Genomic DNA, 20,121 nt, shown 5'->3' on the forward strand with positions numbered 1-20,121 from the left:
GACCTGAAGGATAAAAGTCAACATTATAAGTAAGACCTGACATCCCATGTTTGTAGCAACGCCACGCACAACAGGCAAACTATGGAGCCAGTCTAGATGTCCATCAGGTGAGGAGTAGGTAGAGAGAATGTGTTTCATATATGCAATGAAGTAATATTTAATCATAAAGGAAAATAAATTTCTGCCATCCTCAGGAAAATGGATCAGCATAAAATCATCATGTGAGTGGCATAAGCCACACTGAGAAAAACACAGAATTTTCACTCTCATATGCAGAATCTAGACCTAAAATAATGAATGACAAAAGCATAAAACAAGAAGAATGAAATTAACCAGATTAGGAGTGTTGAAAGAAGGTAAGGGGGGAATTAGTATCATTGGAGTACTTTGTGTCCATGCACGAAAATTGAATAATAAAACCTGTCAAACTGTCTTTAAAAATCAAAGAATATAATACATATGTATGGAAACATCACAATGAAACCTCTTTGTTCAATTAGTACTGTCAATTAAAGACAGAGTAAGAAACAAATGCAATCACAGTCGTCTTCATAAAAATTTAAGTGCAGCCTACATGAATCAGACATTGAAGACAATTAAAACTATCTGACTTTTCTACTCACCCTCATTTTCTACAGTCTGGAAATAGTAGCGTGGTTTTTACTATGAAAAGCAGTCTTGAATTTCACCTCTAAGTTTTGCCACTACCGTTGTCTGAAGGATCATTAGGTTTCCTTTCTACCTATCTTTTTCCTTTATGTCTATGTTCATTCAATATCATAGATAATGGGTAGGTAATATTTTAATAAATAAAAGAGTACAAATCTGAAGTATTAATAAGTTGTTTACTTGGCCTACTTGTACACTTATTTTTATTTCTAATGCTGATACTGAGGCATCTTAGAAGTATACTAATTTGTCCCAAATTAGTGGCATACCTTTCCATTTTCCCTAGAAATACCTGTTAGCCAAAAGGTGATTTAAAAAAAGATTGGGCCATTATATATGCCTTTAACCAGGATTCTAGCACGTGGATGTGAAGCTCCCAAATAAGAGAGAATTTCAGCTGAAGAACTTGAAAGGGGTATACTATTAACCGATAGCATACCTCTTTGAGAAACTGACTGGATCCACTTGAAAAAAGATTCAGTTGCACACTCTTGTGTCTGCGAATGAGAATTTCCTTTGCCTGTTCAGCTGTTCCCATTTCTCCTGGAAGAGTGCACCTGTTGTATGATGGAGCCTATCCAAGATGCACAGCACAAAGATTTCAGAATAAAAATACTAGGATGTTAAACAGAGCAAATGATTAAATGCTAAGTATACATAAATGAATTCGATATAAACCAGTAATGTATAAAAGGTAACCTACTCTTCAAAGAGTATAATAGTTCTCTTCGCACCATATAGGTGTGTGCATGCATGTGTGAGTGTATTGAGCTAAGAACTGAGGCATATTTCTTAATCCAAAAGCATTAAAACATTTTCTGGTTTACACAGCTCATGAATATATAACAGAGAAAAGAAATGCATTTTAACAAACACATCATGTTTTAAATGTTTGGTGTGACACTTCTAAAACTATGCACACATCAAAATTTTGATGAGTGAAATTAATTATTGTTAAATATTATCAATTGTTCAGCATATAATATGCCAATGGATATATACATGTATGCATATGAGATGCAAATATAAAATCAAAGTTAAATAGAAATCAATTATTGCAATATCTTCTGTTACTTGGAAATATATGTAAGATTTCATGATATGTGTGAGAGTGTAGAATTTCTGAAATCCATCTGTAAAGTTTCTAGAATATCTAAGTAGCAACAACAGTGGTCACACTATGATCTGTAAATGACATTGAACATTAAAGGGAGCTGGAGCCTTGGGGAAATGGCATGTTCAAAGCATATCAGGAATATACAAGATGCCTCTTGGGTATATTCTTATACCACACAGCCAAGAAGATATCTAAGATTTATCACATCATATTCTAAACAACAGATCAGCAGGGCACCAGTAGCTTATGCCTACAGTCTTAGTTATTCAGGAGGTTGATATATGAGGATCATGGTTTGAAATCAAACCAGATAAGAAAGGTCCAAGAGACTCCATATCCAAATGTTTGGTGTGACACTTCTATAACTATGCACACATCAAAATTTTGATGAGTGAAATTAATTATTGTTAAATATTATCAATTGTTCAGCATATAATATGCCAATGGATATATACATGTATGCATATGAGATGCAAATACAAAATCAAAGTTAAATAGAAATCAATTATTGCAATATCTTCTGTTACTTGGAAATATATGTAAGATTTCATGATATGTGTGAGAGTGTAGAATTTCTGAAATCCATCTGTAAAGTTTCTAGAATATCTAAGTAGCAAGAACAGTGGTCACACTGTGATCTGTAAATGACATTGAACATTAAAGGGAGCTGGAGCCTTGGGGAAATGGCATGTTCAAAGCATATCAGGAATATACAAGATGTCTCTTGGGTATATTCTTATACCACACAGCCAAGAAGATATCTAAGATTTATCACGTCATATTCTAAACAACAGATCAGCAGGGCACCAGTAGCTTCTGCCTACAGTCTTAGTTATTCAGGAGGTTGATATATGAGGATCATGGTTTGAATCAAACCAGGTAAGAAAGGTCCAAGAGACTCCATATCCAATTAGCCAGCAAAAATGCTGGAAGCATGACTCAAATGGTAGAGTGCCAGTCATGAGTGCGAAAAGACAAGTGAGAGCCCAAGGCCATGAGTTCAAGCTCTAGTTCAAAAAAAAAATGGGTCGGTTCTGAGTAATTTTCAGAAACCAAAGATTGGATTATTTGAACATCAATAAATTTCAAAATGCAGACATCAAATATGTAACAAAAAAGTACCTTAAATACAGAGCATCTATTTTCATTTGTAAAAATACTTGAAAATCACTAGCTATCTTTGGAGATTTCTAACACTCCAGCTCATTAAACGAAAATATGAAGTGAAGAAAGAGGGCTTATAGCTGTCTTTCTTATATGAAAACAGCTTCAGGATTACCAACCACTTGATAAGGATTGTTCTGTTCAGGATAACTTCATCTAATATGTGCAACAGGATTGATTATTAGCTGTATAATCTTGAGAAACATATCACCTTACAAAATCTTGGTATTTCCTTTAGTGTTTTAATGGAAAGAATGATGGTGCTAACTCCACAAATGTATAATGAAGTGTAACTTCAATAATTTCAATTATATGATAAAATAGTGCTTAACACATAGTAAGTACTCAATAAAGGTTATTTGCTTTTATTTAAATTTATTTAAATTGCAACATTTAAAAAGAATAGTAAAGGGCTGGTAATGTGGCTTAGTGGTAGAGTGCTTGCCTAGCATGCATGAAGCCCTGGGTTCGATTCCTAAGTACCACGTACACAGAAAAAGCCAGAAGAGGCACTACAGTGGCTCCAGTGATAAAATGCTAGCTTCAAGCAAAAGGAGTTCACAGACAGTGCCCATGTCCTGAGTTCAAGTCCAAGGACTGGCCAAAAGAGGCTGGGAATATAGCCTAGTGGTAGAGTGTTTGCCTTGGGTTCAATTCCTCACACTACATATATAGAAAAAGCCAGAAGTCGTTGTGGCTCAAGAGGTAAAGTGCTAGCCTTGAGCAAAGAGAAGCCAGGGACAGTGCTCAGGCCCTGAGTCCAAGCCCCAGGACTGGCAAATAGAAGGAAAGAAGAGTAAACTTTTCATATTATTATTTAGAATATCACAGGATTTTAAACTGGATGTAATCTGCAGAAATCATCTGGTACCTTTAGATATTTTGAACCCTCCCCTAAGTAACCAGTAATAATTGTCAATGTATCTAATACAGAATTATGAATAAGTCAGGAATTTTTTTTTCACTCTAGAACAATTATTTCTGTTTTTCTGCCAGATCCTCCCTCTCCCCCACTAACAGAGAAGGCAGAGACCAGAAGGATTATGTTTCCATGCCAGCCTGGAAAAAAAGTTAATGAGACCGCTTAGTGGTTCAGGTCTTTAATCCCAGGCATGTAGTAGGATGTGTTAGGAATACCACACACCAAAAACTTGTTCTGGGTAAAAAATGCAAAACACTACCTGAGAGAAAAAGCAGGAGTCCATAAGTCCAAATTGAGCTCTACCAAAAACTAAATGAGACAATTCTTTCTAAAGGAATCTAACAATGAAGAATATAGTTGCATTACTTCACAGTACTTTGAATACTGATATTTGATACTCTAATGAAATAGAATTTTTCCCATTACAAAGCCTTGAACTCAGTCCTCACACTCTGATTCGGCTTGCTTGCTGGCCTAGAGCTTTACCACTTGAGCCACACCTGCTTTTGAACTTCAATCCCTCTGGTTTCAACCTCCTAACTAGCTACAGTTGTAGGTTGGAGTTTCTGGCACCCAGCAAGCAACAGTATTATAAATATGAAATCTAGAAAGTATAGATATAATATTGTTATAATACTGAAGAAAATAAATTTGGGTTATTATGAATTTACATTAAGGGAATTACATTCTATTATTATTAGATATTTCTATTTTAAATTTTTCTTCTTTTTATACTTTTATTGTCTTTAAATGGTTGTACTAAGTAGTTGCCATTCAACAAAGCAATTTATGAATACAATGCATTTTTACCAATGTCACCACTTCCAAGTTTTTTCACATCTATTGATCACTATTTTCAAACATATCTATTCTAAAGTTAACTATGCCATCCATTATACAATCACCATAGTATATTTTTGATATTTCCATTTGATATATTTGCTTTAAATTCAGAATCAATAATAATAATACTCTAGATACTACAAGTTAAATCAATATTTTTCTAATATAAAAGTACAATTATAATTTCAAATGAAATTATTCTTCACTAAGTCATAGATTTTTTTTTCAGTAAACAAGGTGTAAAGAGAATTCTTGTGAGCTTTAAAAATTTCCAGATTACTCCTGGGACACGGCTAAGTGAAAGAAGGCTTGCCTGAGAATTTTGAGGCTTTGACTTCAAACCTCTGTATATAAAGAATGAAAGAAACTCCTGTGAAGATCTGTTCTTTGATTTACCCTTTGTCTTGAGCTTGCAGAGTAGCTTAATAGGTAGCATGCATGCTTAACAATTATGAAATTCTGAGTTCAATCCTTTGTAACTCCAGCACCACCTCACAATAAAACTATTCTAAAACAAAGTTTTACTTTTTGAGTGCCAGTGAGTCATGCCAATAATCTCAGCTATTCAAGAGGCTTAAATTTAAAGGACTGCAGTTCACAGCCAGGCAGCAAAATCTATGAGACTGCATTTCCAACTAGCTAGCATAAAGCTGGGACAGAGACTTAAATGATACAGTGTCAAACCTGAGCAAAAAATCAAACTAAAAGCATGAGCCCTTTAGTTCAAGGCCTAGTACCAGTGCACACACATGTATACACACATACACACACACACACACACACACAAAAGCACATATGCACAAATCCAGATTTCTAAATTATGAAAGAAATATTAGCTAATGTTCATTTTTCAAACCTAGACTTTAGGTATTTTTTTCATAACATGATTGAACGATAAAAAAAAAACAGGAATTTGGTTGCTCTTCAATAGCAAAAATTATTTTACTACCCAAACATCAAATTTTGAAATAGTCTCAATAGAATTGACTTAACTGTATTGTTGAGAAAATATCATCAATTTTCAGGACTTTGAGGCATTGACTAATGTACCACACTCACCGTTCAATAGAGATAAGAAAGCACTTTCCTATGAGTAACAAGTAACAAGTTTTAATGTGACTTTTTCATTCAAATTCATGGGATTTCTTTTATTCATTTTCAGTATGCCTGTGACAGATATAGGGGCTAAGGTTTGATTTGCAACTATAAGAAAGAAAACATTTTATTCCAGTTCTTTAACAAATTGGTATGTGTTAAAAAATCTTACCACTCTCCTGATTTTATAAAGGTTTGTAGTCAGTATGTCTTGAATATTCTCTGTAAGGTTCTGATTTGGAGGAGTTGGGGATGGGTTGGACAAGCTTGTTTTATGACAACGGCTGAAAAGAAAAAAAATGTGGGTTACTTATGTACATTCAATAAATATATTTCTAGGGCTGGGAATATGGCCTAGTGGTAGAGTACTTGCCTCGCATACATGAAGCATGAACACATAAGATGATGCTAAGTGAAATGAACTCCAAGTTATAGAAACAAGTGGTATATCATTGTTGCTATTTTCAACATACCATGTGAAACTATGCCCTTTTTCTTTTGTCTTTCTTTCCTGTGGTTTTACCCCTGATATCACTGTAACTAATTTTAGTACCCTAGATATTGTATATATGTGTATTGGAACTAGGGATGGGAAAGGGAATACCAAATTCGAGAGACAAAGGATAAAAAGACAAACCATTGCAACAGCAATACTTACAAGACTATATAAACCAACTGCAAAACTCATGGGGGGAAGGGAAATGGGGAGGGGAGAAGGGAAATGAGGGAGGAGGTAACATGAGGGAGGAGGTAACAAGTTGGATAAGAAATGTACTCACTGCCTTACGTATAAAACTGTAACCACTCTGTACATCACTTTGACAATAAAAAAAAAAAAATGAAAAACAAGAAGCCCTGGATTCGATTCCTCAACATCACATACACAGAAAAAGCTGGAAGTGGTGCTGTTGCTCAAGGGGTAGAGTGCTAGTCTTAAGCAAAAAGAAGCCAGGGAGAGTGCGTAGGCCCAAGTTCAAGCCCCAAGATTGGCCAAAAATAGATGATAGATAGATAGATAGATAGATAGATAGATAGATAGATAGATAGATAGATGATAGATAGATAGATAGACAGATAGATACATTTCTAAAAGCTAAAAGGTCAAAAAGTAGATGCTATCTGAAGAAACTGAAAGGCTAACTAAAGGCAAAATTGGAGAGATAGAAAAGGCAGTATACTGTACTGTACATGCTGGGTACATGGTTGTGCAGTCTCTAATCCCAGGCAAGCCTTGAGTTACATAGAAAAATGAAGTGGAGAGCGGGGGGGGGGGGGGGGCAAGGAGAGGGAGAGGGAGAGGGAACAAAAGGAAATTTTATTTATTCATTATTCATTTGTGCTGGTCCTAGAGCTTGATCTCAGCCTGACTTCTGTTCTGAGGTTTTCTTGCTCAAGGCTAGCACTCTTCTACTTGAGCCACAACTCCGCTTCCAAGAGCCAAATTTTCAAGTGTTAGAAATTCAGATATTGAAGGACCTGAAACCTTGCCAACTATCTGAATATTTTATCTTTTTTTCCAGTCTTGGGGCCTGGCATAGTGCCTGGGTTTTTTTTCTTAATGTGCCTGAAATATTTTTAAAATTATTGATAGGTGTAGAAAAGTAAATATATTTGTAAAAAATATTTTGAAACACAGTCCGTGTTATAAGTGCTAAAAGAATTTATAAAGTAAATTATGGAATATTCTATATGCAATCAAATAACTATGTAGATATTGGTAAATGCATATTGCTAATAAAACATGACCCAAAATAAAGATTAATATTAGGTTCTTATTGAAATTAGATTTTAATCATTCTCCAAAGAAACTATTAAAAGATAACTGATGTCTGAGATCAGGCACCAGAAATATGTTGTTTTTACTGGTAGTTTAGAGGACTTTGAGCTTTGCAAACTATCCTTCCATGTAAATGACAGATAAATTGACTTTGTTATAGGCTACAACAAAAGTAATATTTTATAATAAATATGTAATCTATGCTTCCACTAAAAGTCTGGAAGTTATCCAGAAAGGGCTATGTAATTCAGATAAGACAAATTTACATTTAGGTTCCTAAGTTAGTCAGACTTGCTACAGATATTTCTCAGATACATCAAAGTTATATTGAGACACCCATTCTGTTTCAACTGTATAGTTCTGGCAAAAATCAATACAAAATATTAATAGTGATACATATCTTAATATACCCAAAGCCAAATGTACTCAAGATTTACCTCAGACAGGATACAATTATTACCCACATATCTTTTATTCTCTATGGTTTGTTGCTCTCCATACTGATGCCTGGTTTGTACCATTTAGAGTAAAAAAAAGAGCTTAGGAGTTCATCTGATAGTATTCACAGTAAGAAGACAAATAAATTACTTTTGACTGTACATTTATCTAGAATAAATAACCTCCAATATTATTTTTAATTTAATGCTATTTTCCTCTCAGATTCTATTGAAATAACATTTCTGTATTTTTGTAATCTGTAGTTTAATATGATGTTCTTAACGACATCAACATTAATTTTTCATGTGGTTTATTTGTCCATCATGTATACTACTTTAGACATAGAATATTCTCAAATAAATTATATTTTTCTCATTGCTAAAAAAAAGACAAGTAAAATCCCAACAAAATATTTCCTCTATCCTAATCAAAAATCTCTCAAAAGAAAAAATCTATTTTGTGGTATATTTTGACATTTTGTTCTAGTCCCCTTTTTTTCTTCTTTATTTTCAAAGTGATGTACAGAGGGTTTACACTTTCATATGTAAGGCAAGTACATTTCTTATTCAACTTTTTACGCCCTCTCTCATTTTCCCCCACCTCTCCCTTCCCCATTTCCCCCTCACATGAGTTGTACAGTTGGTTTATACCAAATGGTTTTGTAAGTATTGCTGTTGCAATGGTTTGTCTTTTTATCCTTTGCCTCTCAATTTTGGTATTCCCTTTCCCTTCCCTGGTTCCAATACCTTTTTTTTGCTAAACGTTTCCTAAAAAGGTATCCCTCAACTTCAGCCAATTATTGAGAATTCCAAAAAGGTTCCTAACTTTAAATTTGAGATCTTTATTTATACTTTACATTTTGTTCACTTTTGATTCTTATAATTTTGTCTCTTAAATGCTTTTAGAATTATTTCTGATAATAAAATTAATATATTTGCACAACCAAAAATATAGTAAATTATAAAATAATTATATGAAACTCAGATAAGCTCTTTGCATAAAGGAAATCAAGCAATTCTCACTTAAAAAAGATGTGTACATTGCAAAATTAGTTGTTTTGTCTTGGACTAAATATGAAACTATAGTTCTTTTCATACCAATTTAAAAGAAATTATGCTTGAGGGGCTAAAAGTATTTGAAGAAATGTACTCACTACCTTATGTATGTACCTGTAACCCCTCTGTACATCACCTTGACAATAAAATTAAATATTATATAAAAATTGAATCCAAAGTTTTCCCAAGTGAGTGCCAGTAGTTCACGCCTATATTCCTAGGAACTGGGGAGTCTGAGATTAGAAGAATCCCAATTTAAGGCCAGCTAGGCAAAAAAAGGAGATGAGCTCTCCTCTCTCTTAAAAATTGAGTACAGTGGGACAGGGGACTGTGAAAGAGGCATGAAAGGGGTGTCATTGTCCAAAAAGAAATCTACTCGGCCTGACTTGTGTAACTTATAATCTCTCTGTACATCACCTTTATAATAATAAAAATTCATACAAATGGGCTACAAATGTAAAGCCAGATACATTTAGAAGTTTTTTATTTCCCTTAATTCTCTCCATCAAAAATAAATTAAAGGGTGTCTGGGAAGATGGCAGAGGAGCAGCAGAGCCCTAGCTGAGCTCCCACCAACATTGCAGTTTCACTCCTAGAAAGACAGCCCAAGTAAATTATAACAGTATAGGGACTCTGGCCAGTAAGGAAAAATCGACTTTGCTGGCCTGAAAACAAAGATTTGAGCTACAGGCAGCAACTCACCGCCACGCCAGTGCAGGCGCTAGCACAGCGCCCCACACTCCCCAAGCCTAAACCACACAAGCAGCGAGCAGGGAGAAATCCTCCAGATGGCGGCAGACACACACAGATCACAGGCTGAGCACAGACAGGCCGAAATTGCAGAGAAAGTGTGAGTACCCCATGAAAGACAATCTCACTCATACACACAGAGCAGCTTCTGGGAGGTAGCCCTTCCCCCACCACCAGAGCAAAGTGCCAGCTTTGACATTGGCATAGGGTCAGACCAGACTGGAACTAAAGCAGGCTTGGGGAAAGCGAGGACAAAGGGGCCATCTTTGAATAGGGCAAGAGGGACCAATCAGTGAGAGCCAACTCCACCCAGGAGAACACCCCCTACCCTGGCGGGAGGCTTGTCCTCAGCTGCGGCTCACACATTCCTGTGAACTCAGCCAGAGGTGCCCTGCCCTCTCCGCCAGAATTTCTAAATTAAAACTGAAAATGGCAAGCAGCTACCAGCGGCACAGAGTAACCAGACGGGAGAACAAACAGTTCCCAAGACAGATAAATGGTCATGTCATGGAGGAAGTCAAACTCCCAGCCCGAAAAGGAGCTGAATTCCATAGCCAGCTTCGCCCAGGAGAGAGGAACTTCCCCCAGGCAAGCAAATCTCAGCCAGGTAAACCAGGCCAGAGGCGCCCCACCCTGGTGAGTCCACAGCCTATGCACAGCCAGGCATTAAAGGCAGCAGCCCCACAGCAGACAGGAGGAGCCACAGTTCCCAAGACTGTTCATATGCCCCATCTACAGTGGACGCCCAAGGCCTACCTGCTGGCTGTGGGAACCACAGAGCCCCAGGATTTCACTAACAGGGGAGGAGGGTCAGAACAGATCCACCCCCTGCAAACTGAAAGCAAGTCAAACCAGCCACACAGCAAAATAGACTGCAGACCATCACAAGGAAAGCAGAGACTGTAAAAAACCCACCCAAACAAGGAAGACTATATTTTTTTCTTCTCAAAACATTTTTAAGCTTTTTTTTTTTTTCATTTCTGAAACATCATTGGTTTTTTGGTTCTCCATTTTTACCTCTTTGTTTTATCAAGTTTTTTTTTGGTTGTTCGTTTTACTGTTTTTTTTTTCTTTTCTTAAATAACTTTTCTCTGTTTTGTGAATTTGTCTTCCAGTAATTTTTCTTTATTTCTCTCTTCTCATTCTTTTTCTTTAAAATTTTACTTTCCTATGAATAACACCTCTACTCTTTTCTGCTAACACTCCATTCACTATCATTTTAACCTTGTTCTTTCTACTGATTCTACTCTTCTCCACATTTCCACATCACTGAAACTAAACCCAATCATCACCCCCCCATACACTTTACTCTATTCTCTTTACTATCACTAACATACCCTCCTGACTTAATTCAAGAACCTCCGAATTCCATTGACCCCTGGTTATTGGATAGAAAGGTATCTCTGCTCAAAAAGAGTGAATGAAAGGGGTTCAAAGACAAAGCCAGCCAGTCCATAAATAACTTAATATAAACAAGACTTGCTCATAGGGTTGTAACAGTAAATAACTAACTACTGAATACAGGGCTTGGGAGTGGTTGTTATATCAAAATTGTATTCTTTAGGAACACCAAATCTAATTTTATATACAGGTATACAAGGCATCTGTATATAATTGTGAAATTCTAAGAGTTACACAACAGTACTTGGTAAGGTCTGCTTTGGGGCTTAAATGGTGCTCACAACTGCCTGTAGATTGGCATTCCCAATCCAAATTGGCAGAAGAAACACAAGAAAGATGGCAAACAATGGAGTCCCATCTCCCACTCAAAACAAGCAGGAAGCAAAGCAGTCAATCAAAGACATAGAAGAGAACCCTCTAAATGCTCTACAAAGTCTACTGATAAACATGTTAAATGAATAGTTTGAATCACTTCAGTCAACTAATCTAGAGCATGAGGAGGCAAAGCAAAAATTAATGCAGAATTTCATGGCCTCCACAAATAGAAAGATAATTGAACTTCAAGAGTCAAATGAAAAGATAGTTACCCAGCTAAAAGACTTGACAGACAGCACTCAAAACCAAATCAATGAAGTAAATGAAATAAAGAAGTCCATAGAGGACCTAACAGATAAGTATAGCAAGGACATGAAGAGCATCAGAAAAGTCCAGTCAGAAGGAAAAGAGATTTGGATCAAGTAGCTAGCCTACAGTCCTGACTAACTGAAGCAGAGGATCGAATCTCAGGAGCTGAAGATTCCCAACAGTCTATGGAGAAAGATCAAAAAGCAATACAAAACCAATCCAATCGACAAAGTAGATCACTCCAGAAGCTCCAAGACACAATCAGGAAGCCTAATTTAAGGATAATAGTTATTGAGAAAAACCTGGAGAAGGAAGTTAATGGAATAGGCAAACTATTTAACAGAATATTAGCCAAGAACTTCCCAAATATCCAGAAGGATAGGACTATACAGATACAAGAAGCATTTAGAACCCCAAACCGACCAGACCAGAATAGGACATCCCACTGACACATTGTGATCAAAACAGGATCAGTAGAGTCCAAGGAAAGAATCCTTAAAGCTGTTAGGGAGAAGAAAACAATTACATATAAAGGAAAAGCAATCAGAATTACCCCAGACTTCTCAGCAGAGACCATGAAAGCAAGGAGAGCCTGGAATGAGGTATGCCAAACCCTAAATAAAAATAACTACCAACCAAGAATACTGTACCCAGCTAAACTCTCATTCATAGCTGAAGGTCAAATAAAATCTTCTACAGTAAGGAAAAACCGAAACAATATATCTCCACCAATCCAGCTTTACATAAAATCCTCAAAGATGTACTATACGGGGAAAAGAATCAAGATCCAAATGAGGACAGAGAAATGAACCCTAAATAGTAAACATCAGATCAAGAAATGGGAAGACACAGCTTTAAACAAGATAGTGATAATGAAAGGAACAAAAGATCAGCTCTCAATCCTAACTCTCAACATTAATGGATTTAATTCTCCAATCAAACAACATAAACTCATAAGTTGGATGAAAAATCAAGATCCATTATTCTGCTGCCTCCAAGAGAGACATCTATCGAGCAAAAGTAAACACCTTCTAAAAGTGAAAGGCTGGAATCAAATCTATCAAACAAATGACCACCATAAGCAGGCTGGAGTTTCAATCCTAATATCAGACAAAATTGACTTCAAATTAAAAAAGGTAAGAAGAGACAAAGAAGGTTACTACATACTAGAAAAGGGAATTCTCCTACAAGAAGATATAACCATCCTAAATATCTACACACCAAATACAGGCCCACAAAACTTCATCAAATAAACAGTACTGACTCTACAAACACTCATAGACCCAAACACGTTGATAGTTGGGGACTTTAACACTCCACTGTCAGCTCTGCACAGATCAAAATGCCAAAAACTGAACAAAGAAACCACAAACATAAACAATTGCACAGACCAACTAGACTTAATCGACACATACAGAATATTCCACCCAGCAATAACAGAATACACATTTTTCTCAGCAGCACATGAAACATTCTCCAAAATAGATCGCATCTTAAGGCACAAAGAAAATCTGTACAAATTCAGAAGTATTAAATGCATTCCCTGTGTTCTCTCAGACCACAATGGTATAAAAGTAGAGTTCATGTCAAATAGCCACGACAGAAAATCCTACAATTCATGGCGACTAAACAACACACTGCTGAACCATCAGTGGGTCATTGAAGAAATTAAATTGGAAATTCAAATGTTTATGGAATTCAAGCAAGATGAGGACACAAAGTACCAGCTCCTTTGGGACACAGCAAAGGCAGTGCTCAGAGGAAAATTTATAACTCTGAATGTATACACCAACAAACTGGAGAAACAGCAACTCAATAATTTAAGGAAGCACCTTAATTTCTTTGAAAACGAACAACAAGCCAAACCCCCAGTCAATAGATGGAAGCAAATAATTAAAATCAAATCAGAATTAAATCAATTAGAGAAGAAAAAAACCATCGAAAGAATTAACAAAACAAAGAGTTGGTTCTTTGAAAAAATCGACAAGATAGACAAACCCCTAGCAAACCTTACCAAAAAACGAAGACAGCACACTCAAATAAACAAGATAAGAGATGAAACAGGTAACATCACCACTGAAACAACCAAAATTCAGAACACAATAAAGGACTATTTTGTAAATCTTTGTGCCAACAAGTTTGAGAACTTGGAAGAAATGAATGAGTTCCTAGAAAAAATTCATATCCCCAAACTGAACCATGAAGATTTAAACCTCCTAAACAGACTCATATCCAGTATTGAAATAGAAACGGCAATAAGTGATCTCCCATCCAAGAAAAGCCCAGGTCCCGACGGATTCACTGCAGAATTCTACAAAGCCTTCAAAACAGAACTCACACCAATATTTCTGAAACTCTTCAATGAAATTGAAAGAGAACATTCACTACCAGACGCATACTATGAAGCCAGTATAACCCTCATCCCAAAACCAGGCAGGGACTCATCACAGAAAGAGGACTATAGACCAATTTCCCTGATGAACATAGACACAAAAATTCTCAACAAAATTCTTGCCAATTGACTTCAAATGGTCATCAAAAAAATCATACACCACGATCAAACTGGATTTATCCCAGGGATGCAAAGTTGGTTCAGTATACGCAAGTCAATTAATGTAATCCACCACATCAACCAGAGCAATGAAAAGAACCACATGGTTATATGACTCGATGCGGAAAAGGCGTTTGATAAAAACCAGCACCCATTTATGCTAAAAGCCCTGGAAAACTGGGAATCCAGGAAACATTCCTGAATATAATCAAGGCAGTTTATGACAAGCCAACAGCAAGCATAACTCTAAATGGTGAAAAACTAAAGCCATTCCCTTTAAAATCAGGAACAAGGTAGGGATGTCCACTCTCTCCCCTGCTCTTCAACATAGTACTAGAATTCCTAGCCAGAGCAATTAGGCAAGAAGAAAATATAAAGGGGATCCAAACAGGAAAAGATGAAGTTAAACTTTCTCTCTTCGCAGATGACATGATCCTATACCTAAAGAACCCCATAGATTCTACTCCTAAGCTACTCGAGCTGATTTAAAACTTTGGCAAATTTGCAGGATATAAAATAAACCTTCACAAATCAATGGCCTTTCTCTATGCTAATGACCCGAAGACCCAGGCTGAAATCAGCAAAGCAACTCCTTTTGCAATAGCCTCAAAAAACATAAAATACCTAGGAATAACCTTAACCAAAGAAGTGAAAGACCTCTATGATGAGAACTTTAAAAACATGAAAAATGAAATTAAGGCAGAAATAAGGAAATGGAAAAACCTCCCATGCTCCTGGATTGGGAGGATTAATATAATCAAAATGGCAATATTGCCAAAGGCTGTCTACATATTCAATGCAATACCCATTAATATCCCAAAAACATTTTTTAATGAAATAGAGGAAGCAATCCAGAAATTCATATGGAACAATAAAATATGTAGAATAGCAAAAACAATCCTAAGCAGAAAGAACAGTGCTGGAGGAATTAAATTCCTCAACTTCAAGTTGTATTATAAAGCTATAGTAATAAAAACAGCTTGGTATTGGCACCAGAACAGGCCTGAAGACGAATGGAACAGAATTGAAGACCCAGAAATAAACACACAGAACTACTCCTACTTACTCTTTGATGAAGGAGCCTCTTTAACAAATGGTGCTGGCAAAACTGGCTCAACACATGCAACAAACTAAAACTAGATCCTTTTATATCATCCTGCACCAAAATCAATTCCAAATGAATCAAAGACCTCCAAATCAAAACAGACACCCTAGAAACACTAAAGAAGGAGTAAGAGAAACACTTAGGCTCCTTGGCACAGGACGGAACTTCCTTAATAAAGACCCAGAAAGGCTACAAATCAAAGAAAGGTTGGACAAATGGGACTGCATCAAACTGCAGAGCTTCTGCACGGCAAAGGACATAGCTCTCAAGATAAACAGAAAGCCCACAGACTGGCAGAAGTTCTTTACCGGCCATTCAATGGACAAAGGCCTCATATCTAAAGTATATACAGAACTAAAAAATTACATTCCTCCAAAACAAAACCACAAAGAACCAATAGCCACCTCATCAAGTGGGGTAAAGACTTAAAAAGAGACTTCTCTGATGAGGAAATGAGAATGGCCAAGAGACATATGAAAAAGTGGTCTACATCACTGGCCATAAAAGAAATGCAAATCAAAACAACATTGAGATTCCATCTCACCCCAGTAAGAATGTCCTATATCAAGAAAACTAACAATAACAATTGGTGGAGGGGATGTGGCCAAAAGGGAACCCTACTTCATTGTTGGCGGGAATGTAAACTGGTTCAGCCACTGTGGCAGATGCCCCTCAGTAGACGAATGGATCAGGAAAATGTGGTATATATACACAATGGAATTTTATGCCTCTATCAGAAAGAATGACATTGCCCCATTTGTAAGGAAATGGAAGGACTTGGAAAAGATTATACTAAGTGAAGTGAGCCAGACCCAAAGAAACATGGACTCTATGGTCTCCCTTATAGGGAATAGTTAGCACAGGTTTAGGCAAGTCACAGCAGAGGATCACAAGAGCCCAATAGCTTTACCCTTATGAACACATAAGATGATGCTAAGTGAAATGAACTCCATGTAATGGAAACGACTGTTATATCACAGTTGTAACTACTTTCAACGTCCCATGTGTAAGTGTAGCTTCTATTATTGATGTTCTTCTTGTATCACTTTCCTGTAGTTCTACCTACACTATCTCTGCATCTCATCTGAGTATATTGGAAACCAGGTATACTGGTATTAGAACTAGGAAATTGAAAGAGAATACTAAATTCGAGAGACACAGGGTAAAAAAAAGACAAACAACTACAAAAGCAATACTTGCACAACTGTTTGGTGTAAATGAAATGAACAACTCATGGTGGAGGGAAAGGGAAAGGGGAGGGGGGAGGGGCAATGTGGTACGAGGTAACAGTAAAAAAAAATATATCCAATGCCTAATGTATGAAACTGTAACCTCTCTATAATTCAGTTTGATAATAAAAACTTAAAAAAAGAAAAAAAAGAAATTTAGCACATTTTATGTTTAATTCCATTTTAACTAATGAAAGACAAAACTAAATTATTTTATTTTATAAAGCATTAATTAAGAATGCATACATCTATTTTCCTGAGAGGCAGATATCTTCTGAAACTTTGAAAAGTTAAACATGTCACAGAAATGATTTATTTCATTAAGCTCTGCTTATCTCTACATAATAAACAATGCAGACTGAGGTGAATCAAGCACCCTCAATGTGAAAGAAGTGGTAAAATCATCATTCTTCATGTTTTACCATAAGAAGCATAGGAAAGAAATACTACATTTTAAAAGGAAGATACTTTGAGTATTTCTGCAGTTTCTCAGTAATGTTTAATTAAACAGATTGAAACCACAGTAACATGCACACACACACACACACACACACACACACACACACTTACAGTAAAGATGTGCTGGATGGTACATTTATTAATTGGCCTGCTTCTACCATCTCAATGGCATGTTTTCTCTCAAGTTTTTCATAAAGAAGCACAATGCTTGATTTGGATTGGTCATATTCTCTGAGTAAGATCTTCTGCAGGTATCTTCCATTTAAATATTCCAATCTGTTCAAGAAGCAAATAAAAATAAAATGCAGCAATTTGTTTTTATTTCCAAGACTTTTACACTCTACTTCTAAAGTTCCAAGGACTGATGCACTGCCGATTCCAAATTTGTTTCATTTAAATGGAAATTTAGTACACATAGGAAAAAAAAAACTCACAAGAAATCGTAATTTAATTGCAAGCATCTGCTGATGAAAGAAAACATGCCTTGGGTTTAAGTAGAGTTAACCACACCAAGGGAAAGCGGAACTATGGATTAAAAACTCTCTTGCTTTAGAAACAGAAAATGGGAAAAGTAATGAGGCTTATTTTTGTAAGGCTTAAGAAATCTGTATTAAAATAAGCAAAGGATACTTGCAAAACTAAAGTGACATTACTTTGAGTATTAGTAACACATCATTGAAAATGTCTACCAAACTTAGGCTGATAGTCAATAAAGTTATGGTACGAAAATTTGGAAGACTCTATTGATATCTACTTCTATCAAATTTGACAGCTTAAAATCATAATTTGATGTTTCAGGAGTTTGACGTTTTCTTGACTCCAGGCTCAACCAAGTTCTCAATGGGAAATGTGCTTTATTATTTAAAAAATAAAAAGATTAGGGTGGGTGCTTTTATCTGAGTAGTAAGGTTCTGTCCTAGTACATGTTGAGGTCAAAATCACAATATACGCACACAAAAACATGTTTTGCTATTTGGCTTAGTGGAAATGGAAAGTCAATTAATATTAATACTCCTATTTACTGTTTATATTCTTTCCCTGTGATCAAAATAAGCAAATCAAAGAGGTAGAAAAGATATATTGCTGTTAGAGTCCTTATATTTATAACAGTGGCAAAAAATGTTTTTATTTTGTAGATTTTAAAGTACAATTGTTGAAGAAGGTAGGCAGTATCATAATTTCTCCAGGTTGTTTTATCTTATATTCCTTTTTCTAGAAGGTGAAACAAAAGGATGCTTACAAATCATCAGGTTGTGCCAATTGTTGCCTGCTAGAAGTAAATCTCATTTTTACACTGTTCTTTCCTGTTGAGAAGCTACAGAGAAACAAAAGCTTTTAATATGCACTGTTATCAGAACACTTAGGAGTAGATTATAATTTAAAATAATTGAAATATTTGTATAAGTATCTAGGATCAGATTTGATAGCCACATAAAATGCCTCTGTGATTTATTGTCACCTAATTATTCACTCCAAAATATTTATTAATAACCTACATGTAGAAGGAACTCTTTCTAAGTATTGTAAAGCAAAATTTAACAAGAAAGATAAAGTCTTTGCTCTCACACACCTCTTATTTTAATGGTAAAGAAACATATAGTAAAAATAATGATGTATTTTATAATAATGTTTTCAAAATATAAAACCTTATTTAATAGAAAAATGAGACATTAAAATACCAGAGAGTTATATATTGGAGAATGAAATTACACAAATAAAATGGAGAATGAGTGATGAGGGAAAAGATCTCTGATAAGATGAAATTTAAAGTAAGACTTAAATGGCAAGAAAGTCCTGGACAGTCAATAATGTGGTAGGGGATCATTTCAGGCGAGGGAACATTATGAACAGACTTAAGGGTAAAAATATCCTGAATTGTATGGATTCAAACAGTAAGTGGAGGGATAATATGGCTGCAGTGGAGTGAACAGCAGAGGCACCACCAAGAGATAGATAGTAAAGTTTAGCAGTTGCCAGTAGAAGCAGGGTTATGTAAACAAAAGTAAGAAGTTCAGACTCTTAAGGGGCAAGATTTTAATTGTTAGTAATGTCATCTGATATAAAATTGCTCTCTATTAGGCTGTACATGAAAGGGAATACCCTGAGAAATTTACGGCAAATTTGGAATTTGAATTTGAAATCAATCATGTCTCTCACAATAAGGAAAGTAAAAAAGATCTCTGCCTGTGATTTTAAGCTTCCATGTTTATTTATGACATATGGAAGAGTGAAGGTGTATAAATATTCCCCATAAACATCCAGAAAGAGTTGACTCATTTCATTTCTTTTTTCCACACATACATAAAAATAAACTTTTGTAAATCCTCACTTGTCTTTCCAGTAATATTGTCCCCAATGTCCTGATATATCTTCTATGCCAGCCATCAAGTGATCAAAGAACTGAAAAAAATAAAACATTGATCTAACTATATAGCATACATGAGAAACTTCCTCACTATCAAATAAAGGAACCATCAAAAACACCTTCAAAATTATGTATTTCATCCTACTTGCTTATTTATCCTCTTTTTGAACTAATATAACTATAAGTATCTGTAGCTATGTGTTTTGAGGTTTGTATAATTGCTAACTAAACATTATACATGCCCAATTTCAGGTGGAAAAAGTTCATATTAATCAGTATTATATGACAGATTCAGTCATCTACCAAAGAACTGGCTTTGGTATTACGGAGGAAATAAAAGAAGTAAAAGGCAGGGCTGGGAATATTGCCTAGTGTTAAAGTGCTTGCCTCATATACTTGAAGCCCTGGGTTTGATTCCTCAGCACCACAGATACAGAAAAAAGCCAGAAGTGGCACTGTGGCTCAAGTGGCAGAGTGCTAGCCTTGAGCAAAAAGAAGCCAGGGACAGTGCTCAGGCCCTGAGTCCATGCCCCAGGACTGGCAACAAAAACAAACAC

At 35.8% G+C, this 20,121-nt stretch overlaps 1 protein-coding gene across 1 annotated transcript in view; it reads right to left on the reverse strand.

The window, feature by feature from the left end:
• Window positions 1-279: 279 nt before the first annotated feature.
• LOC125343043 (sodium/hydrogen exchanger 2-like) overlaps window positions 280-20,121 on the reverse strand; it is a 69,608-nt gene continuing 49,766 nt past the window's right edge. The window contains exons 7-11 of the mRNA XM_048335356.1: window positions 19,529-19,599; window positions 17,311-17,475; window positions 5,983-6,094; window positions 1,109-1,243; window positions 280-285 (exon numbers count right to left, since the gene is read on the reverse strand). Of these exons, the coding sequence (XP_048191313.1) occupies window positions 280-285; window positions 1,109-1,243; window positions 5,983-6,094; window positions 17,311-17,475; window positions 19,529-19,599 (489 nt within the window). The remainder of the gene's footprint in view (window positions 286-1,108; window positions 1,244-5,982; window positions 6,095-17,310; window positions 17,476-19,528; window positions 19,600-20,121) is intronic.

The sequence above is a fragment of the Perognathus longimembris genome, chromosome 28 (assembly GCF_023159225.1).
Source record: "Perognathus longimembris pacificus isolate PPM17 chromosome 28, ASM2315922v1, whole genome shotgun sequence".
In the NCBI taxonomy this organism is placed as follows: Eukaryota; Metazoa; Chordata; class Mammalia; order Rodentia; family Heteromyidae; genus Perognathus; species Perognathus longimembris.